At 41.3% G+C, this 24,939-nt stretch overlaps 5 protein-coding genes across 6 annotated transcripts in view; 4 read left to right on the top strand and 1 right to left on the bottom strand.

Annotated features, from left to right (window-relative positions):
- The window catches only part of ablim1a (actin binding LIM protein 1a), a 61,805-nt gene extending 60,642 nt beyond the window's left edge, over window positions 1-1,163 (top strand). The window contains exon 23 of one of the 2 annotated variants that reach the window (XR_012598574.1): window positions 138-1,163. Coding sequence is in view for 1 of the 2 variants with exons in the window: in XM_074675836.1 (XP_074531937.1) it covers window positions 138-251 (114 nt within the window). In the remaining variant the exon portion in view is untranslated. The remainder of the gene's footprint in view (window positions 1-137) is intronic. The other variant, XM_074675836.1, reaches the window with a different exon arrangement.
- Window positions 1,164-3,042: 1,879 nt separating this feature from the next.
- On the top strand, window positions 3,043-5,107 carry LOC141795077 (putative E3 ubiquitin-protein ligase TRIML1). Its single transcript, XM_074675829.1, has 4 exons — window positions 3,043-3,340; window positions 3,808-3,854; window positions 3,945-4,087; window positions 4,162-5,107. Exons 1-4 carry the CDS (start codon window positions 3,059-3,061, stop codon window positions 4,785-4,787), a joined length of 1,098 nt encoding a protein of 365 aa, XP_074531930.1. The 5' UTR covers window positions 3,043-3,058; the 3' UTR covers window positions 4,788-5,107.
- Window positions 5,108-6,403: 1,296 nt separating this feature from the next.
- On the top strand, window positions 6,404-11,578 carry LOC141794731 (factor VII-activating protease-like). Its single transcript, XM_074675192.1, has 13 exons — window positions 6,404-6,414; window positions 6,727-6,917; window positions 7,390-7,485; window positions 7,562-7,672; window positions 7,758-7,874; window positions 7,958-8,068; window positions 8,581-8,749; window positions 8,836-8,933; window positions 9,051-9,474; window positions 10,457-10,599; window positions 10,740-10,874; window positions 11,004-11,149; window positions 11,239-11,578. Exons 1-13 carry the CDS (start codon window positions 6,404-6,406, stop codon window positions 11,404-11,406), a joined length of 1,920 nt encoding a protein of 639 aa, XP_074531293.1. The 3' UTR covers window positions 11,407-11,578.
- Window positions 11,579-12,435: 857 nt separating this feature from the next.
- LOC141795521 (tripartite motif-containing protein 72) lies at window positions 12,436-17,902 on the bottom strand. Its single transcript, XM_074676429.1, has 7 exons — window positions 17,770-17,902; window positions 15,210-15,977; window positions 15,035-15,130; window positions 13,835-14,068; window positions 13,442-13,464; window positions 13,230-13,363; window positions 12,436-13,154 (listed from the first exon to the last, which is right to left on the bottom strand). Exons 2-7 carry the CDS (start codon window positions 15,762-15,764, stop codon window positions 12,592-12,594), a joined length of 1,605 nt encoding a protein of 534 aa, XP_074532530.1. The 5' UTR covers window positions 15,765-15,977; window positions 17,770-17,902; the 3' UTR covers window positions 12,436-12,591.
- Window positions 17,287-24,516, top strand: LOC141795520 (delta-1-pyrroline-5-carboxylate synthase-like). The gene is made up of 17 exons (XM_074676428.1): window positions 17,287-17,450; window positions 17,937-18,054; window positions 18,518-18,666; window positions 18,745-18,894; window positions 18,988-19,092; window positions 19,185-19,343; window positions 19,722-19,812; window positions 20,132-20,256; window positions 20,336-20,480; window positions 20,564-20,637; window positions 20,785-20,884; window positions 21,428-21,648; window positions 21,737-21,874; window positions 21,959-22,154; window positions 22,239-22,360; window positions 22,441-22,723; window positions 23,578-24,516. Exons 2-17 carry the CDS (start codon window positions 17,958-17,960, stop codon window positions 23,757-23,759), a joined length of 2,337 nt encoding a protein of 778 aa, XP_074532529.1. The 5' UTR covers window positions 17,287-17,450; window positions 17,937-17,957; the 3' UTR covers window positions 23,760-24,516.
- Window positions 24,517-24,939: the final 423 nt, after the last annotated feature.

The following is a 24,939-nucleotide window of genomic DNA, read 5'->3' as shown; positions in this document are numbered from 1 at the left end:
ACAAACTGTTAACGTGGAGCAGGAATGTGCACTATCCATTGCTTCTTGTCATTTTTGCTGTGACCCCTCTCAAAGCTGCGGTGCTAACCACCTCCCCTCCCCTCCTTTGTTTTCTCCACCTTTGTTCTCGATTCTAGCGCCACTTAGCCCCCGAAACGTTCTTTGACATCTTTGGAATGGAGATCCAGGAGTTTGACAGGCTTCCCCTGTGGAAACGCAACGACATGAAAAAGAAGGCGAAGCTCTTCTAGCGCTGAGAGCAGCATGCACATACTGTACATTCATCAGATAGCACACCACAACTGTACTCTAGATGTAGGAGTTTTGGTTGATTTCCTTTTCTTCTGGACTTTTCTTTCCATCCTGGACTAAAGAAGGAAGTTGGACTCTTTTTGCTTCCTGTGACTGTAAGCTGAATGATTTTTACAGTCGAGCAGGAATCTCTTCCATGTTCAAAAATGACAAAGAATGAGTGACTGAGGCGTAGGCTCATGTTCTTGGTTTGCTTGTTTTCTTCTTATTTTTGCTTTCTTTCTCTGGGTGGAACTGCTTCCTTTCCTGCTTGTTTCTTCCTCCTCTTTGTTGCTGATGATTCCTGTGGAACTTTGTAAGTATGTTAGAAACCTCATTATGAAATGTCCATGCTCGTAGCTTGAACATGTCGGCTTTCCTTTGCTTGGGCTGAAGCTGTTTTAGTCCAAAGTTTGCAGAATCGGCTCAGTGAGTCTTTGAATCCAAACATTAAAAAACAGAGCAGTAAGCTGACCCCTCATGGATCTACATGGGAATGAGTCCTCCAGGCACCCATACATCCTCAGCCTCCTGTACACGCCAAACATCCATCCAACCCCGACTTACAGAAAGCGTCTCTCTTCTCAGGCTCCCATTAACACGGCCACTCTCTCCCTTTATGTATCGGAATTACAAATCTGAATATATTTTACCCGCCGTAAAGAAACCGAGCGATAGATCCAACACTGCAGACGTATTTGAAAGTACTGTTTTATAAATGAACCCACACTGCCATTTGTTGTATTGAAATCTAAGCCAATAAAGCTTTAAATCACCATGAACCATCGGATCCTCGGCTGTACCAAAGGGACGAACGACTCTTTCTCTTTTTCTTTACATCTCAAACACACACACACACACACACACACACACACACACACACACACACACACACACACACACCACACACACACACACACACACACACACACAGGATTCTTCCTGTATTATTCTCATGAATCAGAAACTAGATGAGAAATCTGAGAACTAGTAGAACATGCCATGCATATGGGCTGACATTTGTGCCTATAGAAACAGAATTTGGAGGCATGATCTGAAATTAAATTCTGAAAGTAAATATATATGCTTTGAAAATTCAACTAAGGGTGGGGGCAATCTTGCTCGAGTAGTGCTAGTGTTGCTAGCGCTAACAATAGCTTTTCCAGAAAGCCCTCACAGCCTCTTTAAGGATTATAGAGTATGGTTGGTGGTTCAAATCTCAGACCATACATGCACTGATCTAAATTTTATTTTTTTAAATCCATCACAGTGTTTTCCAATAAATTTGCTTTTTTTCAGTTATTCAACTAGGACAATCTGAAGAAGTTATTTTAAATAAAGAAATGCAGAGATACTACCACCTGACAAGAAACTGTTCATTTATATAAACATCTCTTAAGTTCATAAAAAACATTTCACTATTTTAACACATTGAGAGAAAACAAAACATGAGACCAAAAATACTCAAAAATAAGAGCAGAGAAAATCATACAGGAAGAACACAGAAACATTGAGTTTTAAAAAATAGCACAGGGAAACCTGCAGGAAACAAAAGTAAAGGTATAACTTCGAAATAAAACAGATTAACAGAATATTAACATTAAGAAATAATGATTTTACACTAGAACATAAATCACAAATAAAACTAGGAAAAGATCAGTCATAAGGCAATGAGATATTATTTTAAAAGCATAGAAAGCACAACAGTCAAAAATCAAATAAAAGCAAAAAATAGGCTCAAGCAAATAAAACAACAAAAACACAAGGTCACAGAATGGTGACTGTGCAGAGTTTCACAACTTATTGCTAATACAGACAGGAGGTGAAGCAAGACATAAAACACAAGGTAAGACCTACAAGGTAAAACAGGAATTCAACAAAGCAAGTCCACAGAAATACCCAATAAAAAAAATCCCAATAAAATTGCATACAAACTTTTTGTTTATTAATTTTGAAGAAAATAACCTTGAAGAGCAGATTTTCATTTTTGTACCAGGATGTGAACATGTTCATTTCCAGAAGCAAAACTATTGATATCTTTAAAATACTTTATTCCTATAAAGAGTAAAACATTCTTTATTCAGAATTTACTTTAAGGGGCATTTAAGAGAAAGATATGATCTCAAATATTAAACAAGGGTTGTACTAAAGCCAAGAGGACACTGTTCAGTTGATGGGACAGCTTGAAAATCAGACAGTGGCCCATCACCAAGCTTAGTGGTTTTAAAATCATATTTCCTCCATCATTTTCACAGTCCAGTCATACACAGAGGTACGATTTTAAATCAAACAGCAAATGTTTGATCAGTTTTTCTTTGCTAAAGAACGCAAGGCATTAAGCATGGTATCAGTGGAGCCAGTTGATTAAGGGAACAGCAACACATGGCAGACTCATTTTATACAGGTGACGTCAGATAGGCATCAGATTCATCATCACATAAATGCATCTGCAGCTCTGCTCCTCTGTGCAGTGTGTGTGTGTGTGTGTGTGTGTGTGTGTGTGTGTGTGTGTGTGTGTGTGTGTGTGTCTGTGTGCGTGTGCGTGTGTGTGTCTGTGTGTGTGTGCGTGTGTGTGTGTGTGTTGGTCCGAGCAGGGCTGAATCTGTGAAACCTTTCCTTCAGGAGTCATTAGAGAAGCACCACGAGTCTCTGAAGAAGCAGAGAGAGGCCGTGAAACACAGGCTGAGGAAACTGGCTGCACGGCAATCAGAGATCACTGTGAGTTCACCACACAGTGAAAAAAAACATGGTTTTATTCTGACTTTCTATGTTAGAAAACAAAAATTTCAATCAGTCAATCTCCTACCTGGCTCAGAAAAAGTCCTCCCAGATCAGAGAGAGCATCATACAGAAGTATCAGGAGATCCAGGCAGTCCTGGACCAGGACCTGAGGCTCACCTTGTCCCACCTGGAGATGGAAGAGCGGGCTGCGGTCTCTGCTCTGGATGGGCTGATGGAAAAGAACTGTTCCCTGATCCAGGAGATCGAGCAGGACCTTGCTAGACTCTCTGTGGCCCTGGACCAGACTGACACTGAGCCTGATACCCTGGTGACCAAACTCAGATGATCTTGAACCAGGCCATAAACATGTTTGTTTTCGCTGTTGAGATCAGCCTATTAAATGGCTGTGAATATGGTTTCTGCTGGTTCTGTAGACAGCCTCTAGTGGACACTCCAGGAACTGCAGTTTTTAACACTTGTGCATAGGCTGTGTTTCCTTTTTCACTTCAGCTTCTTTGGGGAATTTTAGGGCTAGTACACAAGCAGGTCAAAATTTGGGGAAATTTATGGAGTAAAGTGCATAAATTCTTAAGTTTTAGACAAAAATTGGAATGTAGCTTAGCCTGCAGTTAAACTACACCCACTATTAAACCATGATACATTTCTGATTTGTTCTCTGTGATCCTATGTAGTGAGTTTTGTGACTCAATGAGTTTGTTAAACCATACAAAAACTTAATTCCTGTTTACAAAGACTGGTTCACTGTTTAATCCTGGTGTTTTTGTTGTTTTCCAGTCATTCTTTTCATACCCTGAACAGCAGGAGGTGGATGCAGCAGACAGGTGTGAATCCTTCTGTTGTAGATTATGAGATAATGCATTGGAGCAGCAACTGAGGCCTCCTTCCTCTTTCTTTCTTGCTCTTTCCTGTAGAGTTTTGGATCTGTTGAACCGGTCTGACCCCAGCAGTGTGAGTCTGGATGAAGCTAAAGCTGAACAGATCCTGAGCCTGACCAACAACCTGATGCTGCTCATCCGCTCACAAGCGCCCATCATGAAGAGTCTCATCAGGAGCTGTGAGTGCTCACATTGTTTTATTACCTAAATGTTGTCTTCAAAGGTTTCTGATTGGCTCACTGTGGGTCCCCAGATTCCAGCGAGGTGAGTCTGGATCCAGAGACAGCACACCCAAAGCTCATCATCTCCCCTCGAGGCGACAGCGCCACCTACACAAACACCTGGCAGCACCTCCCTGACCTCCCCGCTCGCTTCGACACGACCCTCAATGTCCTCAGTGTGCAGGGCTTCAGCTATGGGCGTCATTACTGGGAGATAGATGTGAGTGGGAAGACATACTGGGAGCTGGGCGTCACGTACCCCAGCATCCCCCGTAAAGGCCCCACAGAGGACTGCTGGCTGGGGCGGGGCAGCGAGTCCTGGTGTGTGGAGTTCTTTGATGGGGAGTACACGGCCTGGCACGGGGGAGTGCCCCACCAGCTGCCCTTCACCCACAGGCTCTGCAGGGTGGGCGTTCTGTGCAGCTTCCCTGCTGGGCTGGTGACGTTTGTGGAGGCAGAAAACATGATGCAGCTCTTCTCCTTCTGTACCGGGACCTTCACAGATCGCCTCCATCTGGCCCTCTGTCCGGGACACGACCACAACGGCACCAATGCCAACCCCATTGTCATCTGTAACGCTGCTTCCCCCACCAGTGACCTCGGACCAGAGTCCCCACAGAAGAGTATCTCAGAGAACCACAGAGGCACGGCTCCCTAACAAGGCATGAGTCATCTATTAGAAGTGAGAAACTGACATATAGAAGCCCACTACTGCCATTTTTAACAAAAAATAAAGACAGAGGTGCAGCCTTGATATAAAATAATAGAAAGAAAAAATGTCAAGAAATACTGGTGTAAAAAATTCAAAATTGTGAGATAAAATGTTAAAATAAGAGATAGTGAGTCAAAATAAAGGGGAGAAAAATTTCAAGTTCAAAGTCAAATGTTTTAATTAAGAGTGAAATTGAAAAAAAAAAAAATCAAAATCATGAGATAAATGGACAAGACAAAAAAAAGCCCAAATTTTAAATAAAATGTCAGAATGGAGGGATAGGATTCAAAATTAAGAGTTATAAAAAAAGAAAATGATAAAAAAGTGGTAGTTAAAAGACTGAAATTTAATGTCATGAGAAAAAAAAAAAGTCCAAGGCCTTCAGAACTAATAATCAAAACTATGAGATGGATAGTAAAAGTTTTGCAGATCAAAACACAATTGGAGTACTGAAAATCAGTTATGAGATAAAATGTTAAAATAATGGAAAAAGTAAGTCAAAGTTAAAGATATAAAGTAAAAACAAGTATATAAAGTTAAAAGTTAAAGTTAAAAGTAAGAGATGAAAAGTCAAAATTATGACATAAAAGTACAAATCAGAAATTAAAAAGTAAAATCTAAGAGACAAAGAAAGACAGTACGTCAACAAGATAAAGTAAAAAGTAGGAAATAAAGTCAATGATAAGATGAGAACTGAAATATAGTGTGAAAGTGAGTCAAAATAAAGAGAATTAAAGTAAAAGTTGTGAAATGAAATAATAAATATGAGATCAAAAATTTTCTGAGTGGTATTGACCAATCAGGTGTCAGCATGGAGTTCTAGAATTTTGAGGAAAGAATCCTGCACTTGATCCAGATTTCTGAGTCAAACACAAAACGCTATAAAAACAGTCAGAGCGAAAGACGAGCCTCATCAGAGAGTTATGACCTTAAAACAGCTGGATTTATCTTTTTTTTTTAACCAAAAAATTAGATGATGTAGAGACACATGTCTGTATTTCCTCTTAAGGGTCTTGTTATTGTCTCTTATGCCTCCTGTGTGTTTTAAATGAATGTACGTCTCTGTTCATCACTCTGAGCAGAGGGACCATCGATGTTTTTCATGTATATTTAGTTTACAGATCCTACAGTCTCTACTAGGTGTTTGGAAAAGGTTTTATTGTTTTGTGGAAGTCTCTAAAGCTACTAATAGAGATGTCGGAATGGTGTTTCAGTGTATTGTACTGAACAAATGTTAATAATGTGGGAAGAGCAAACAAGCACACAACTGTATCCTCATGTGGACCTGGTCTCTGCAGATCCAAAGTCTACAATCCAAACAAACAATCTGCTTCGCAAACATGCTCTCTGAGCTTTATGTGGTGTCTGCGTCCAGCTTAGAGTCTTACCAACTTTTACTTAGCTTTCCTTTGTTATTAAAAGGTTTGCAAAGATGATGATCCAAGTCTATTCTTTTTTCCTTTGAAGTTCTGGGTGAGTCTCCTCATCTTGCAGTTTGTTCCGTAAGAAATACGCTCCAAAGCGTTCATTTTGGAGTCAATAAACCCGAGTCAGCAGCAGAGATGGCTGCCAGGTGACCTCGCTGAATCAAAGGTCATTGTCCTTACACAAATGTTTAGAAAAGCGTGCGTGATCGTCCAGACGGCGCACTCGCTTTTTACCATCCTGGATGTCTGCTGATCGCCTGCCATCATGAAGCTGAAGATCTTCTTCTTCTGCCTCGTCTTGGCAGTGCTTCTTATGCCAGCTGAAGTAAGTATTTCACCAACAGTTAAAAGGGTTTCCACAGGACTGTTGTTTTTCTTTATAGCAATGGTGGAAAGTTTGATTTCACAGGTAATTAAGTGCTTGAGGTGCTCAAGGAGACATTTTCGGCATCATGTAGACATCACTGCACATTATCCCTCTTTAATTTTCACTCTTATAACCCGACATCAAATTTTTTACAGTTAAAACCTAAAAAGCACAAGAAGCACCGACATCGTCATGAGCATCATGATAATGGACCCGGAGGTCACGACCACGGGCGTCACGGGCAGCGCAGAAGAATAAATAAATTTAAAGACATCATCGAAGGTTTGTACTACTTCATTTCAGTTTAACTCATACAGAACAATGTGAACTGATTTTTTTTTACATGTAGGTTTTAAACTGTCAAGAAAAGAAGACAGTCATGCTTCGGGGGTCAACAAGTTCCCTAAATTTTAAAGGGATATTTCACTGTTTTTAAAGTAGAGTTGTATGAGTTTAATATTTCTATTAATTGTATTAGCATCAAGAAGAAGCTGTTTACAGAGGTAAACACAACTCTATACCCTGAAGGAGAAAGAAACTTCTGAGCTAACTGGAGAGTAGGCTACAAACATCCCTAATCTTTTTACTATTTACATACATGTTTTATACAGACCTTTCCTTTTGATTCAAATTCAAACCCTTGTGCTGTTTCTTATTCTGCTCACCAGAGATGCTATTTTTCCGTTTTTCACGATGTCAACAAAGCCTTGACTCTTAAAATACTTAGAATCTAACAAAGAGGACTGTTTTTCAGACTTCTTCTTTGCGATCTTCGATGGTGGCTCTGACGACGAAGACGATGAGGACCAGAGCAACTCAGACTGGCTTAATGAGCTCCAGGAGCCAGAAGGTAGCTAATGCTAACGTTAACGTTGTGAAATGTTTTCCTAAAGCAGCTTTAACTTTTAAAAACATCTGTTCCTCAGGTGCGTGTGATCCCAACCCTTGCCTGAATAACGGAGAGTGTGAGCTGAAAGGGAAGAGGAAGTTTAAGTGTGACTGCCCGAGACCTTTCAAAGGGAGGAGATGCGAGAAAGGTTGGAAGCTGCAGGAAGGATTTACAGAATGAACAGAGTATAATCTGGAGAGTGGTGAATCTAATCTTCTGTGTGATTGTCTCAGGTCCCAAGTTTTGTAAGAGAGGGAGGTGTGGGCGTGGAGAGTGTGTGCTGACCTCGACTCATCCGTTTTTCGAGTGCAAATGCAAACTTCCTTTCCAGCCACCACGCTGCACAACCCGTAAGGATGCTTTGAGACTTGTGTAAAATCCTTTTGGTCTTATCTGAATACTGACAAAAACTGGTCCCTGCTCCTCTCCACAGATTCTCTCTGTGATCCCAACCCGTGTAGGAATGGAGGGACGTGTGTCAAAGAGGAAGAGGACTTTGACTGCCAGTGTCCTCCAGGGTACAGAGGACAACTCTGCCATGTCGGTAAATTCAACCCCTGACAGTTTCAGTTTCCTTCTTTTATCCAGCACAGCATGTTTCAACAAAACATATAATTACACGAGACCAAGAAGGTCTCTTCAATCTCAATATTCACCATAAAATATTTATTTTGCACTGTACAAGTCAATAACTACTTTGGTGAATACGCGACCTACATCAGTGATAAACATTACCCAGCGTGCCATATGCATTATGTGTAATGCTTTTCACAGTATTTACAACATAATATAAATCATCCATTGTGCACTTTTCATCATATAACATAGTTGTTACATTATTCAATACATTATTGAGATTATTTAGCATGCAACATTATCCTATTGAGTGATTATACATTATCTACTTAGCATCATAAATAATTTTCTGAGCAGTATGCATTGATCGACTGTTCAATGAAACTGCACAGTTTCATCATGTACATTATCCAGCCTGTGCATTATCTCCTGCTGTCTTGGTGTCAGGCCCTCACCCTGACTGACTGTTTTTCCTCTCAGGCCCTGAGGACTGTTTCATTGACGATGGAGAGTCTTATCGAGGGAATGTGAGTGAGACCGATGACGGCAACGAATGCCTACACTGGAACTCTCACTTCATCCTGAGGAGTGGATACCCTTTAAACTTCCTCGAGGATGAAGATGGACTTGGCCCTCACAACTTCTGCAGGTTAGGAAGAAAAAGAATGGGTTTATCTCAATAACAGAAAATGTGACCGCTGTCCGTTAGTCAGTCAGTCCTTTCCTCTGTCACAGGAACCCGGACGGTGATAAGATGCCATGGTGCTTCTATAGGAAAGGACGGCGCCTGCGGTGGGACTACTGTGATGTCACTGAGTGTCCTGACCCCACAGGTGGGGGATAAAGCTGCAGACACCTCAAGATTAACTTTATCTCCCTCCAAGTTTTACCAGCCCTCTAACAGAGAGAAGTTAAATACAGCAAACCTCTGTTTTCTTTTTTGTTTCCAGATGTGACACCAACTGATGTGGCCCCTCCACCCCCCGCTGACCCTGAGGATCCACAACTTGAACCAGCGCCTGAACCAACGCCCAAACCAACGTCCAAACCAACGCCCAAACCAACACCCAAACCAACGCCCAAACCAACGCCCAAACCAGTCGCCACCCAGAAACCCAGCCTGGCCCCGCCCACTCTGGACCCCACATCCACCTCCCTCCCCAACACTACCCAAGCGCAGTTCACCACCTGTGGTCAACCTCAGCCCAAGAAGCCCATCACCAAGATCTATTCGGGTCTGAAAGTGTCTCCAGGTGGGATTCCCTGGCAGGTTTCTCTTCAAGTGAGACCGAGGAACACCAACCAGTTGTTCAGACACATCTGTGGAGGAGTTCTCATTGAAAGCTGCTGGGTGCTGACAGCTGCACACTGCATGTGAGTCCATTCACATCCAATACAAAAAAGGCTTTAAAGGTCGGATGAGAATGTCGAAAAAGTGGAAAATTCATGTGAAAGAATAAAAACTGTGAGATAAAGGGTGCAAATAATGAGAAACTAATGGAAAAGTGAGGAAAAGTATCAAATTTGTGAGAAGCAAACATCAGTTTAGACAAATGTTGAATTAGTAAGCAAAAAATAACACTTTAGTATCTTGACTGTTATTGTATTTATTTTACTTTTATTCATCTATTTAATTAATTTATTTTTTGACTATTATCTAAAATTAATTTTATATTTGTAAGTACAAGAGTAACTCTTTATAAGATCATTATTTAATTATCTAACGGTACAGTAATTCTGTTGTAGGGATGGGGCTCTGATGAGCAGAAAGGGGGGAAGGGGTGAATGGGGGAAATAGGGTTGTATTGTGTCTATGTAATTCCATCTGTATAATCCCATGTATGATCTGAATATGTCAATAGAAATACTTTGAGCAAAAAAAAAAAAAACTTTAGTGAGGAAAATTTCAAATAAGTGAGAAAAAAACCTGGAGATGACTGAGTGAGGGCCTAAGTTCTATAAGATAACATGGCATATAGTTGATGTATGTTTTTTTTTTTTTTTTTTTTTTTAATTTATAGAAGAAAAGCTTTTAAAGAAGTCTGGATAAAAAGTTCCAGATTTGTAAGAAAAGGGTTCAAAAGGTTAACAATTAGTTGAGTTAAGAATAGCAAGTCAGAAAGAGAAAGTAATGAGGGAGGAAGAAAGTTGTGAACTCTTAGAAAAACAATAACTCATTTATGACCAATATATATTGAAGAAGTACATCAGAGGTGCTGGGATAAAAGATGGACTGGGGGCAAAAAACTGGTGTCATGAACCACACCCACTGTCGTACATTGCTCCCACCCTGGTTTTGGAAACTGTATGAAGAGGTGATTTGCGTTTACTTACACTTTAATCCGTATGTGAGCAGAGAGCAGAGGAAGGACATGCAGGTGCTGATGGGAAGTCTGTCTCTGAACACGGTGGAACCAGACGAACAAATCTTGCGCGTGGAGGAAGCCATCGTTCACGAGAATTATCGAGAGACGCCATCAGCAGTCTACAACGATATTGGTGATTCATTCTGCTCATTTCACATAAAACATGCTATGTTATTTTATGAAATAAGTATTTTATTAAGAGATCAAATCAGCGTTCTAAAGACAGCAAAAAATGTCTGAATCTGTGTTTTATCTCTGTTTTTTTACCCAAAGCCTTGTTGAGGCTGAGTGGAGCAAACGGTGTCTGTGCAAATGAGACCCAGTTTGTGAAGACAGCGTGTCTGCCTACCGGTCCGCTGCCCGATGGGATGGAGTGTACCATTTCAGGATGGGGGTCCACAGAGATATGTAAGAGTGTGCTTTTTAAATCCAGAGTTCAGCTTTTTATTACACCATACCACCATACACCATACCACCATACACCATCTGTTTGATTTTCAGTTTTTTAGAATATATGTATTTTGTGTCCACTTGCAGCCGACTTGGGGTCCAACCACCTCCTGCAGGCCAACGTGCTGCTGATAAACCAGGAGAAGTGCTCTGAACCAGCTATCTATGGCAAAGTCCTGGACAACACCATGTTCTGTGCTGGTCACCTGCAGGGTGGGGTGGACTCCTGCCAGGTAAGAGGAGGACACCTGCTCTTAGGTGTGTGATTACCCAAAGCAGGGTGTGTGTCAGTGTGGTCATCTGTTCTGTGTGTGTGTTTCAGGGCGACTCTGGAGGGCCTCTCACCTGTAAGGAAAACAACTCACATGTCGTTTATGGTCTGGTGAGCTGGGGAGACGAGTGTGGGAGGAAGAACAAGCCCGGGGTGTACACACGGGTCTCTAACTACCTGGACTGGATCAGGTCGAAGACTCAACCTTCACCTGCATAACGCCTTTATATAAATGTGTTACTGAGGGTTTAAACTGTTTTAATTCAGTTCAACATGTTTGTACCGTCACACAGTTATATCTTCTCTTTTCAATCGTGCACCTTTCAAACCTTTATTAATAAAAGATGTGACTGTCCTCCTCCTGTAAGGGGAAAATTGGAATTACTTCTTAGTGGAGAACTGGAGCTTTGAATTTGAGAGAACATGACAGAGTCAGAATTGAGACCTATGCTGAAGTATTGAAAACTGCAGTTCCTGGAGTGTCCACTGGAGGCTGTGTGCAGGAACAGCAGAAACCACATACACACCAACAGCAGAAATAAACATAGCAGTTAAAAAAAGGGGGGGGAGGAGTAAAATTTTCAGTGAAAGGGCAGAATAATGACAAAGTGTGTCAAAATTGAAGGATATTTTGTAAAATGGTGAAATAAAGTCAAGACTAGAAGAGATCTCAGTCCAACATACATCTTCAAAAATATTGCTTTTGAATCAAAAAATAACCACTATTCTCTAATCTTGTTGACATTTTATGATATATCTTTTACTTTTGATCCAATAACTGTTTTGGCATATTTGTCTGGATTTCTTATTATTTTAACAATTTATTAAATATTTGTCTTTTTTTCCCTTCAAAATTTAGATTTCCCCCCTCCTAAATTCTAACCTTTGCTCTCAATTAAAACCTTAAACCTCATGATTTTGACATTTTATCTCTTTTTTATTATTTGTTTTTATCTCACAGTTTTGACTCACAAAGTTTTTTTCCCCACAACTTTCACTTAAATTTTTCATTTTTGATCTTCTATCTCATAATTTTTTTACTTTTAACCTTTGGAGCCAGGGTGATGTGACACTGGATTGTGCTCTTCCTGCTGTTGCTCTCTGTGTCCTGCTGACATCTGATCTGTTGGTCCTACTTAGAGTCAAAACACATCTCGCACCAAAACACAGACTGAGTAGAGATTGTGTATTTTATTAGACATTACAACACTTTCATGGTATGAAAACACAGATCAGACTTTGGGTGTTTGGGCCTAAATTATAGAGCAGAGTCAGGTCTTTGTGACTTTTTTGATGACTGGTCAGAGTATTATGCAGCTACACACTTTCTACAACATGCAAAAACTAGAACATTCACTCTGAAGTGTTTGTAGTGAACCCTTGGAGCAGGCTGTTTTTGGGTTCTCAGGGGTCTTTGATACAGAACAAGGTTAGCGGCTGCCTGTTCAGCCCTTTCACATCGATGCAGGGGTTAAACAAGGGGAACAGGGGCTCTGCACACTGCACACAGAAGGAGTGAAGCAGACTCAGAGAATCGGCATCATAGAACGACAGCTCCCCCTTCTGGAGGTTTGCTAATATACCAAGCTTCCTGACCCTCCTCCCCACTGACAGAGGCTTTTCCTGAGTGTCATGACATGCCAGGTACTGTCCGTCCCCGTGGTAGATGCACCAGGATGTATTGTTCAGGTTCAAGCTGGAGGAGCCCTGGTTTGGAAGATCCTTTCTGTCCTCTGGTCCTGTGGTCACTCCAATCAGCCAATACGGCTTCTCCTGGACCATTACCTCCCAGTAATGCCTCCCTGTGGTGAAGCTCTCCTGAGCAAGGACGCTGTACTGAGATTCATAAGGCTGAGAGCTAAGAGCTTCACCTGCAGGCTGCCTCCTCCAGAACACCTGCTTCCTGTCTCCAGATATTTCCAGTTTGGGATGAGCTGTGCTGCAGTCCAGAGTCGGAGAACTTAGATCTGCAAACAAAAACCCACATTCAGCAAACGGACCAGAGATAGTAAGGGTTTGTTTTGGACAGAATCTTTACTTACATGACCACATTCGAGGAAAGTGCTGGGACAGAGCCACAGAGAGGTCGTCCACCAGCTTCTCTACTGTTCTCATCTTCTCAGGGTCGCACAGGGCTTGATCTACTTCCTGGAAAGGTGCTAAATCCAGAGGGTCACTGCAATGAATATTAAAGTATTAGACAGTAAAAAAATCAATTATGAACTAAGAATATGTAGAGTGATGATATACTCACCAAAGATTCTGTGCTGTGATTTGCTGCAAGACAAAACAAATCATGGACTCAGAACAAACATAAATGCACGATTCTAAAAAAGCATTATATCATCTCGAGATCTTCACAAGATCTTTAAGGTCTTGCTAAAATGATGAGGTCATCGCATAAGGATCTCCTAAATGGTTCATGGTAAGTTGGAGGAACAGGGCCTCAAACACCAAGGTCAGACAGAGGCCGAAAAACGGGTTTTTGGCTAAAACATTTAAGAATAAATGAAAATTGTACCTTGTGTTGTGCACAGCTAACAGGAAGCTTCATTTAATAATTTTAGTACTTCACTCATCATCAGAAGAGACACTGAAACATGAAGAGGATGTAACACAGGTATAACTTTAGGACTGAATAACCTACTTGTAGGAATCTGAGATCATTAGTTTCCTGCAGGAGGGATTTACATGAGGCTCTGAGTCCATCGATCTCTTTAATCTGAGCCTCCATCGCCCCCCGCTGAGCCTCCAGCCACTCCATCATGTGCTTCTCCTCTGCGTCGATGATCTGCAACATGAGGCGCTCGTCCCCTTCCAGAACTACCCGGATCCGGCTGTATTTGTCTGAGACTCTCTCTCTGAAATCTGCAGCAGACTGCTGGGGGATAAAACCAACATAATGAGCTTGATGATGGTGTCAGAGGAGGTCATTAGGGCCTGAGCCCAATGACAAGGGTCCACTAGGACCCATTGAAAACTGATGCAAAAGGCCCAAAACAAACCAAATGAGGTGCCAGACATGCACCGAAAGAGTTCAGTCAAAAACTATCTTAGCAACATGGTGAAATCCTGACAGATAGCTGACAAATTAATGTTGAATTTTGCAATTACTGGTGATTTTTTAAAAACCTTAAAATTATCTTCGCTGATCGTTGGCCACATTAGTAAAGATGATAAATATGTCATGGCCTTACTTAGTGGTCAAGAGCAGTACTGCAGCCTACTTTAGGGGATGAGTCATGGCGAAAAACTCATGATTCCAGCGGTTTTGTGCAGATACCGCCGATACATGCACCACAGCATCCCCTAGCTGAGAAAAAATGCAGCTACTTTGAGCTGCAGGCCTGATTCATTTTTTGCCTAAATGTCATGCCAACACCCACAAAAAAAGTCTCTTGCAACCAAAGTGAACCACAAACAGGAAGTTCAGAATTTGGTGTTAAATGTTAGATTTTAAAGATTTTTAGGGTACGTAGAACGGACTAGAATAGATTAGATTAGATTAGATTAGATTAGATTAGATTAGATTAGATTAGATTAAATTAGATTAGATTTGATTAGTCCCACAGTTTTTTTCAGATCAGATTCAAATTCATTTTGTGTATACCACACATACTGACGATTAAAAGTTGTCTTAGGATTGTTTTGTAACGCAATTGGCGTGGCCACAAGCAACAGCCAAATTTGACAATTTTTTTGTTCTAAATGAAAACCTTAATAGCTTCCTGTGCAATGCTGGATTAGGACCACAAATGCACACACATGTTTAGTGTTTCAGCCCATGTGAGGTGAGGGCCCACTTATCGCTGCTTGTGGCTTTAATCAGATTTGTTTCTAACTGTACCACTGTGTCTGTGTAGAGGGACTCCAGGTCTTTGATGGTGTGCTCTGCTTCACCTCTCCTCTGCAGCAGCTGGCTCAGGTTGCTCTCCAACATGCTCTAAACACAGGAACACAGCAGAAGTGTAACGCTGACTGAGAATCAGAAGGTATCTGATGGTAAAATGACTGATATTCACCTTAAGGTCTACACAGGCCTCGTGCAGCTGCAGGGCTCTGTGGTTCTTGTGTTTGCCAAGCAGCACGCACAGACAGCACACAGCGACTCTCTCCTCTGTGCAGAAGAGTTTGAGCTCATCTCGGTGCTCCCTGCACTTCAGAGACAGAGGATCCCCCGTAACCTCCACCACTGTGTGCTCCCTGAGAGCCAACCTCTGCTGGTGCTGCAGGGCGTGGGCCTGACACAGGGAGGCGTCGCAGGTGAGACAGGTCCTGACTGCCACGGACCGGCTCTCGATGCAGTGATCACAGAGGATGGGTGAGGATGCTCTCTGTGTTTTTTCTGTGAAGTCCCTCACTTTGCTCTGGAGGCTGGAGTTCACCTGCAGAGTCAAGTCAGAGGGGAGGAGGATCTGACACTCAGGACAGAAGAGAGGCCCCTCAGAGAGCCCATCTGTCTCCCACACTGCCTGAATGCAGGTGAGACAGAAGTCGTGTCCACACGGCAGTGTCACAGGTTCTGTGAAGACATCCTGGCACACGGGACACTTTAAAGATTCTTCCACAGTCCCCATTGCTCCGCTCACACCTGCTCACACCTGCTGCAGCCGCTCAGTGAGCTCCGTGGGCTCTTTGGGCTCCAGCTCATTAATCTTTCACAGCCTGAGAGTCGGATTACTAAAGAGGAGCTGACATCTTCCTGCAGCGTTTCAGGCCATTGACTCTCAGAGAGCATGCCATGGGTGGAACATTTCCAATACAGAGGATTAAATGATGAAGATGACTACCTGAAACATAAAAGATTCAAAGAAACAAAATGAACATTTGTAAACAACAGATGCAGTCTGCCAAACCAACACGCCAAAAACTGAAGCAGCACGGTCTTATACCTTCTGTATTCTCTCCTCAGTCGTGGTTACAAAACACCAACATAACAAAAATTACTTTTCTGCAAAATAACAGCAAAATACTAGCAGCAGGGTTGCTAAGATTTTACCATTATTTCACAGTGAAATTTTCAACAGTGGTGTATGTAAACATGACAGGATTTTACTGTTAGCATTTCCTAGTAAATTTACAATAGTTTGTGACAGTGTTATTTCAGAAGCAAATTTTTAGTCACAGCTGCTTCAAGTATCATTAAATGATTTTGGAAATGTAATAATTTATTAAAGGTACATTATAAAACCTTGATTAAAAAAAATCTTTAGAACAAGAGAAACATTACAAATGTTTATTCATGACACGCTGATAAAGATAGGCAGTGAAATGCAAACACTTTTACACACTGACATAGTATGTGACATCTGAGGACATTTAGATATAGAAAATCACAAAATTAATACAAAAATATAAATATACGGTAAAAGAAAAATTCCACAACGTGTTAGTAAAATATTCTCATTTTTGTAAACAAATATTAGCCAGTGAAATTTTTTGAATGATTTCAGAAGTTCATTTTTTGTAAGGTGTTACTGGACGATTGAAAAACGTTTGAAACCTTTTAGTTAAATGTCAGCTTTAAGAAACTACTGTGAACATGACATCTGGAAAATATTTTTTAAAATGTGTTCGTGGTCCTAGCTTTTTTTTTTTTATTATTATTTTTATTTTTATTTTTTACGTACCACGTAGTGGTGCTGTTAGAAAGCGTCGGAGGTTTTAGTTTTGTCTTAACAGACTGCTCTACCAGCACCAGTAAGCTTAGAAAGTCGTAATCAATGGACAATATCGGACTCATTTTGAAGATTTTTTTGATTGAAGTGATTGATTTTAATTTCGATCATCAGAAAGCAAAATGAATTATTCTAACGTGTGAATATCGTGTATAAGCCGAAGTGTTTTGGCAAGTTGATTTTCTTAAGTTAACATTTTTAATTGCTTTCCAACATGCGCGAGACTTAATTGTATTGGCCTCAGAGTCAGAAAATTCTGTTAATATAATTATTTATTAATGTAAAATACAAGCAAAGCATGTTTTCAGTCTTACCTGTGAAAGGCAATCCTATGGGACTGTCCGGTTGGTACAGTTCAATGCAGCACATGATTACTCCGTGCTACGTCTACGTATGTCTATGCGTAAACACCTATCCACAACACCTACGTATTCCCGATTCTTACGTAAACGTCCTCCGTGAATAGCGGAGTACTTCCCTCCCAACGTGGGCTGTGGATGTGGCAGCTGAACACAGCTCCCTCCGTGTGTCTTCGGTGCTCTTTGAAGTGAAGCTGTGCCGGTTTTCGTCATTTCACTTTATCAGGTACAGATTTATTCCAAGCAGAGAGTTGATTTTATGAATGATAACCGGTAAAAGGCGGAAAACCTGGCTAACACGAGCTAATGCTAGCTAACGTCAGGTAGCCTTAGGTTTTGACAGCTGTGGGTTTAGCCCTGGTCTGTTAGCTTTATACATTAACCTGCAGAGTTAAGAGGACTCACATCTGCTGTGTTATGTTTGCGAAAATAAAATATTTGTGTTTTAAGCTTAATGCAAAGCTAAATAACTTGTATTTATGTATAAAATCTTTAGTGGGTCAGTGTGTCAAGTTCACTCATGATAGCAAACAAAGCTCACTTACTCATGAAGGATGATGTAAGACTTCATGTGGGACTCGTCCAGTATTCACGGAGATGATATTAATAGTTTTAACTCTGACAGTAAACAGTAACAAAATGCTAATTAAGGATATTTAGCCTCCCACACTTCCTCATCTCAACAGTTACCTGACTTGTTTTGTCTCCACAGGTGTGTGCAGGTGTCAGTGCCATGTTCACCCGGCTCACCCTCTGTTCCCGCTTGCCCCCCAGAAAGCAGCTGTCAAATGTGTGTCCAGTCTCCATCAGAGCGTATTCCCAGGCTAAATGTGTGTATCCCATCATCTTTACTCATAACTCATGGTTTCCATACAGTTGATCTGCATACGTTCCTTAATAAATCCGAAATATTCATGTACAAGTAAATTGGGGACAAAAAGGTTAAGCTAAAAATATTTATGTCTTTGGTGGAATTTTGACATCATTGAGTGAAAGTTTTTTCAGTCTTGACCTTTTTGTGTAGTTGTCCCTCAGGACCTCCGTACAGACAGCTACCTGAGGTCTTCTATCAGGGAACTAACTCGGGTTCCTGAATCTTGTCACTAATGCTGAACACATGTTTAGAGTTCAGGCTTCACAGCTGTGGGACTCTGAGAATGTCAAAGGAGAAACTAGGGGTCCTCTGTCTTGAATCTTTTCTTTAATCTCTAAAAAAAGTATCAATGAAAGTGTCTTTGATACTGATATGTTGAGTATGCTTTGAATCCTGCTGACTAGTTTATCTATTCCCAGTCTTCCCTCGGCCTCATGGGAAGTCTTTTGCTCACCGCAGTGAGTTAAAACAGGCCAAACGCATCGTTGTGAAGCTTGGGAGTGCTGTGGTGACAAGAGGAGATGAGGGCGGGCTGGCTCTGGGACGTCTGGCATCCATTGTAGAACAGGTAACGCCATGTTACTGATGTAGACAGGGTGTTATTAAAAATGGGTTTAAATACATCTTTTCTGTATGTGTGTGTTAGGTGGCAGTGCTTCAGAATCAGGGCCGGGAGATGATGATTGTGACGAGCGGAGCTGTGGCGTTTGGGAAGCAGAGACTGAGACATGAGATCCTGCTGTCTCAGAGCGTCAGACAGGCCCTGCACTCCGGACAGAACCAGCTCAAAGAGATGGTGAGCTGTAAATCTGAGTCCCCTCTCTAAACAAAGGCTTCAGATGGAAAATAAAAACATTTGGTTTCTTTGTGTGAAATCTCTGCTCTTCAGTCCATGCCGGTTTTAGAGGCGAGGGCGTGTGCGGCTGCAGGACAGAGCGGGCTAATGGCATTATATGAAGCGATGTTCACTCAGTACAGCACCTGCACGGCTCAGGTACATTCTCCTTTTTTCCAACACAGAGAAACTCTGTAAGACTCCAAGAATGATTCCTGCTCCTATAACACTTCCCATGCTCCCTCCTGCAGATTCTGGTCACAAACTTGGACTTCCATGATGAGCAAAAGCGTCGTAACCTGAACAGCACGCTGCACGAGCTGCTGAGGATGAACATTGTCCCCATCATCAACACCAATGACGCTGTCGTCCCTCCACCTGTTCCCAGCAGCGACCTCCAGGGCGTCAATGTGGGTACCGTGTGCAGATCTGTGAAATCTGTACATGAAAGATACAATAGGAGCAGAAACAAAAAGCCTTTTATTGTCTTTATGTGACTTAGACACAAAGAAATTATGAGCGTTGCTCCGTTAAAAAGCTGATAAAAAACAAAAGAAAAAATGATAGAAAGTTGAAAAAGAAGAGAAAAGAAAAAAGATAAAAAAGAAAAGAAAAAGAAGCAAAAAAGAGATAAGACATTCATAATCACATTTTATTTTACACAGACCTGTCATTAGTCTCTGGATAAGGGTTTTGCTGCATGTTAGCTCCCCACAACATCTTGTCCAGAATAAAATAAGATTTTGTTCTTATATTTGGTCTCATTGAAAGTTCTTTTTGTGTTTCAGGTGATCAGCATCAAAGATAATGACAGCTTGGCAGCACGGCTCGCTGTGGAAATGAAAGCAGATCTGCTCATCGCTCTGTCTGATGTGGAAGGTGAACAGTTTATTCGATTACTCAGTTAAATAAGTATAAAAAAATTAGTTTTAAAGTAATGAATCCGAAATATGTACGCATGTTTAATCCGTCACAACTCGTTTTGTGGTCAGTTTACCAAACAAAAACCAACTTTGGGAAAATTTTACCATCTTGAGACACAGAGAGTAGAAGGTTTTTCTTACTAACGTGCTATTCCCGCATCTCTCTTAGATGCGTTAGATGAGACTTCCTGCAGCAGCTCAGCCTGTACTAGTGAGAGTTTTAGGACAAATATGAGAGCTCTGGTTCTAGTATTGATTCAGATTAAATCCTTCAGGTTTGTACGACAGCCCTCCAGGAACAGACGATGCTAAGCTCATCGACATCTTCTATCCTGGAGACCAGCAGCTGATCACGTACGGCACCAAGTCCAGAGTCGGCATCGGAGGAATGGAAGCGAAGGTTGGTCTGACTTTTTAATTCTCTGAACAAACGAGTCTGTCTGAGGATGAATTAAACGCCGTGACGTGATCTGCTTCAGGTGAAAGCAGCGCTGTGGGCTCTGCAGGGTGGGACGTCCGTCGTCATTGCTAACGGAACGCATCCTAAGGTCACCGGACATGTCATCACAGACATCGTGGATGGGAAAAAAGTGGGAACGTTCTTCTCTGAAGTGAAACCGGCAGGTACATGCTGCTAACACCTGGAATATATGTTCCCTGATAATTCTGTGTTTTATATCAAATGTATGTATTTCTGGTTCCATCAGGTCCCACTGTGGAGCAGCAGACAGAGATGGCTCGACATGCAGGAAGGACTCTGGCCTCTCTGCATCCTGAGCAGGTGAGTTTTCTGCTTGACACAGATTTAAAGATTGATCCATTGAAAAAGAGTATTGAATAAAAAGTCACAGATTACAGAAGCAGCAGCTGTAATAACTCTTGCATCTGACTTTTTTGTGACAGTTTTTTGTTTGTTTTGTGTTTTCAGAGAGGAGAGATCATCTGCTGTCTCGCTGAGCTGCTTACAGAGAAGAAAGACGAGATCCTGACCGCCAACAGGAGAGACATGGAGCTCGCAACATCATCAGGTACAAATGATGAGTAGATAATCACGCCATCAGAATTGTCCAAGCAGTGAGATTTGTACAGATCTCTGTCCTGCAGTGACACAGTGGACTAAAACGAATGACTGTTCCTCTCTTAAACAAAATTTAGCAAGAGATTTTGCTTCCTGTGTTGCAGTGGGGAAAAAAGGAAGCTCTCTTATGTTTTTATGCAAGCTGAATTTTCCAGAACAGCTCTAACCTGCAGCAATGAACTCAAGTAAACCTGAATGAACCATCACTCACCTAGAGATTTAAGTGTGCAGACTTTCTGAAAGTACAGCGCTCTGTTCATACTTCAAGTCACAGCCCAGGTCCAAGTGGCTACTCTACCCTTCAAAATAAAACTACGCTTTGAAGGAGTGAAGGGGAGAGCTGTGGTGAAATTCACCAACAACCACCTGCTTTCGCCACCTCCAGTTCTCAGTATGCTGTTTCTGCTCACTGAAAACACAAAGATTTCTGTTCATGTACCTGTGAGGTGATTGTATTTTCAGCGTTTAATGTGTCTGATCTGCCTCCTCTCAGGGCGTATGTCCCAGCCCATGATAAACCGACTCAGTCTCTCCACCGCTAAGCTAAACAGCCTCGCTATTGGCCTACGTCAGCTCGCCACCTCCTCCAGGGACAGCGTGGGAAGGGTTTTAAGAAGGACCAGGGTGGCAAATAACCTGGAGCTGGAGCAGATCACCGTCCCCATCGGAGTCCTGCTGGTCATCTTTGAGTCCCGTCCTGATTGTCTCCCTCAGGTCAGAAATCCAGGATTAATCTCGATTTTCTGCTGCTCTGGAGTTTCAAATAAACTCACTTTGATGTTTTTATGCCGTTGTGTCTTAGGTGTCTGCTCTGGCGATAGCGAGTGGGAATGCTCTGCTGCTGAAAGGAGGAAAAGAAGCTGCAAACACCAACAAAATCCTGCATCAGCTCACTCAGGAAGCTCTGTCCATCCATGGAGTCACAGACGCCATCCAACTGGTACAAAACTCAACATCACTCTGCAGAAAAACTACGAGATATTTTTAATTCATTGATTAAATGCTAGACACCTTTGTCTCACAGGTGAGCACGAGAGAAGAGGTGGAGGATCTGTGCCGCCTGGATAAGATGATTGACCTCATCATCCCTCGTGGCTCGTCTCAGCTGGTCAGAGACATCCAGAGAGCGGCGAAGGGCATTCCTGTTCTGGGGCACAGCGAGGGCGTCTGCCACGTCTACATTGACCAGGACGCCAGCATTGACAAAGCCATTGACGTCGGTATGTGAGCTTATTTTTGGAACTTTTATTTTGAAAACCCAGAAGTGTTCTATAAACTTACTTATATGTTGTGTTTTATCCCAGTAAGAGACTCCAAATGTGACTACCCCGCGGCCTGCAACGCCATGGAGACGCTCCTCATTCACAGAGATTTACTGAGAACTCCCATCTTTGACCAGATCATCGACATGCTGAGGACAGAACACGTAAGAGAAGACTCACACAGATGTTTGAGTCCTTCTTGAGGGAGTTTGTCTTTAAAGTCCTCCTGTTTCTCCTCCCTCAGGTAAAGATCCATGCTGGCCCTCGCTTTGCGTCCTATCTGACTTTTAGCCCGTCTGAAGTGAAGTCTTTGAGGACAGAGTATGGAGACCTGGAGTGCTGCATCGAGGTGGTGGACAGCATGCAGGATGCTGTGGACCACATCCATAAGTATGGCAGCTCTCACACAGACGTCATCATCACCGAGAACGAGGAGACGGCTGAACAGTTTCTGCAGCAGGTGGACAGCGCATGCGTCTTCTGGAACTCCAGCTCTCGCTTTGCAGATGGATACCGCTTTGGACTGGGTATGTACGCCATCAGACATGGCCCCTTTTTTATTACAGGGATTATTACATTTCTTCAGAGTAACCTGAAATTTCAGAGTTTTTTAAGACTAGCTCATCCTAAATTTAAATATCAAGTCGTAATGTTAAGAGATCAAACTTTAAATGTTAGGGGATTAAATTTGTAATGCTCAGACATTAGTTGTAACATTAAAAAAAAGATGTCCTGTCACAAGTGTAAAGTTGAAGTGTTTCAAGATAAATCAATACACTTCAAGATGAACGTCTTTCTTTACAAGAAGAAGGTCGTAGTGTCACTAGTCATAGTACTGAAAGGAAAGTCGGAATGTAAAAACAGCAAATTTGTTTAATTACTCAACTCAAGTCTGAATGATATGTAATAATGTTACAAGATTAAAATGAAATAGAGCAAAGGTAAGATTATAACTTAATTTTACCCTTAAACTCTTCTCATTCCTGGGCTTATTTCAGTTTTAATCTCGTAACATGAGACCTTTAGTGTAACTTTTATCCTGTAACATTAAATTATTACCTTCGAACTTTAATTCAACATTTGCCATATGACATCCAGACATTATTTTTTTGTCCTGACTTTTTACCACAACAAATCTATTTAAACTTACCTGTCATCTTGTCGTTGTTGTTGTGTTACAGATTTATCCTTGGGATCTTTAAATTTGAACTCTTGGTGCTAAGATATTTTTATTTTCTGTGTACTGGACCGCAGTGAGCCATCTGTATCTTCATTTTGTGTGATGTAGATCAAGAAACAGATCAACATGCTGTTGTTAAAATGATTGAACTACAACTGTCCTAAAAACGTGCCACAGGCGTTAATTTACTGTATCTTTCAGGAGCTGAGGTTGGAATCAGCACTGCTCGGATACATGCCAGAGGTCCTGTGGGTTTGGAGGGTCTTCTTACAACTAAGTGGGTCCTACGAGGTGAAGGACACACAGTGGCTGACTTCTCTGAGCAGGGCAGCATGAAATACCTTCATGAGAACATCCCTGTACCCCAGGGGAGCTTCAGTTAGGATCCATACCACTAACGTATCATCATCAGTATCATCAACACCTGAGGTCTACAGAGTTCAATTTATGGTCACAGTGTGCCACTGTCACTCAGTTTCACAGCTTCTGCTCCATCATTTGTTTCAGTCTCACATGATGATGCAGGAAGGTGCATGCAGGTCAGAAACTTTCACCAGACAAAGAAATGGTTTTTACATATCATGATACAAAAGAGAAAACAAACTGATTCCTATTGTGTGTGCTTAAACAGAAAGCATCAGTCTTTCTGTGGTTTTCTAACTTATTTTTCTACGCATAAAGTCTCTCCTCTCTGTGTTTTTGTATTTTACTGTAACAGACAGATCCTGGTTCAGTTATTTTTTCCTTTTTTTTCCTCTTTGCACACGTGAAAAACAAATATACTGTACAGTTCCTTACTCATGATTTGTACTTGTTTTCTGTCTCACACTTAATTTTATAAATTCTGCATCATGTCTCCTAATTCATTCAACTTATTAAGTCACATTTACTGTCAGGCTACTCTACCCTTAAAAATCACGTTTTCTATCCTGTCATATTGCTACACGTTATGAATTAAACCAAACAGTTAGGGGATATTCCAACTCAGTTCAGTTCAGTTCAGTTTGATTCAGCCCAGTTCAGTTCAGATCTTTATTGTCCCTAGAAGGAAAATTTGATTTGCAGCCGTGGACACAAGAAAACATAACAGACATAAGACAGTACAACACAATAGCAACACAACACAACTTCATGAAAAACAACAAAGAAATATAATAATATGTCTTGTCACTTAGGCAACTTTTTATCAACCTGTTGCTGGCATTGGATTTAAAACAAAAACTATATATTTTACAATAGAAAACCTTTTTTCAGTTCTAATTTTTCAGACAAAGTGTTTTTTGCTGTTTTTAGATTACATTTTTAAATAATTTGCAAACCAACTTTAAAGAGGAGTTTTAAATGTAACATTTGATGCACCTTTTAAAAGCTGAATCATGAGTTAACATTTAAACGTAATGTTGAAAAGCAAAATAACATTTTTAATCATATTATTTTTATGGTCTTTTTACACGATATGTAAAATTGTATCCGTTTTTTAATTTAATTCAACTTTTTGCAAATAGAGATAACTACGGACACGACTTTTTTTTTCCAACTCTTTGTTGGAAAGTTCGTCTGACT

Source organism: Halichoeres trimaculatus, unplaced genomic scaffold (genome assembly GCF_033239565.1).
Source record: "Halichoeres trimaculatus isolate MK-OKI-2021-1 unplaced genomic scaffold, fHalTri1.1 fHalTri1_scaffold_8, whole genome shotgun sequence".
NCBI lineage: Eukaryota > Metazoa > Chordata > Actinopteri > Labriformes > Labridae > Halichoeres > Halichoeres trimaculatus.
This window is presented reverse-complemented; position numbering and strand designations above follow the sequence as displayed.

What these genes read in the sequence shown, in the direction of transcription:
- LOC141795520 (XM_074676428.1), top strand. Translation starts at nt 17,958, where the DNA reads ATGTTCACCCGGCTCACCCTCTGTTCCCGCTTGCCCCCCAGAAAGCAG. An exon ending in CCTCTCTGCATCCTGAGCAG is followed by an intron (nt 20,638 to 20,784) that starts GTGAGTTTTCTG and finishes TTGTGTTTTCAG; the next exon opens with AGAGGAGAGATCATCTGCTG. An exon ending in TGACAAAGCCATTGACGTCG is followed by an intron (nt 22,155 to 22,238) that starts GTATGTGAGCTT and finishes GTTTTATCCCAG; the next exon opens with TAAGAGACTCCAAATGTGAC.
- LOC141795077 (XM_074675829.1), top strand. Translation starts at nt 3,059, where the DNA reads ATGTTAGAAAACAAAAATTTCAATCAGTCAATCTCCTACCTGGCTCAG. An exon ending in GAGGTGGATGCAGCAGACAG is followed by an intron (nt 3,855 to 3,944) that starts GTGTGAATCCTT and finishes TCTTTCCTGTAG; the next exon opens with AGTTTTGGATCTGTTGAACC. An exon ending in GAAGAGTCTCATCAGGAGCT is followed by an intron (nt 4,088 to 4,161) that starts GTGAGTGCTCAC and finishes GTGGGTCCCCAG; the next exon opens with ATTCCAGCGAGGTGAGTCTG.
- LOC141794731 (XM_074675192.1), top strand. An exon ending in ATTTAAAGACATCATCGAAG is followed by an intron (nt 6,918 to 7,389) that starts GTTTGTACTACT and finishes ACTGTTTTTCAG; the next exon opens with ACTTCTTCTTTGCGATCTTC. An exon ending in AGGGAGGAGATGCGAGAAAG is followed by an intron (nt 7,673 to 7,757) that starts GTTGGAAGCTGC and finishes TGATTGTCTCAG; the next exon opens with GTCCCAAGTTTTGTAAGAGA.
- LOC141795521 (XM_074676429.1), bottom strand. Translation starts at nt 15,764, where the DNA reads ATGGGGACTGTGGAAGAATCTTTAAAGTGTCCCGTGTGCCAGGATGTC. An exon ending in CCCTCTACACAGACACAGTG is followed by an intron (nt 14,069 to 15,034) that starts GTACAGTTAGAA and finishes TTTATCCCCCAG; the next exon opens with CAGTCTGCTGCAGATTTCAG. An exon ending in CTTTCCTCGAATGTGGTCAT is followed by an intron (nt 13,155 to 13,229) that starts GTAAGTAAAGAT and finishes TTTTGTTTGCAG; the next exon opens with ATCTAAGTTCTCCGACTCTG.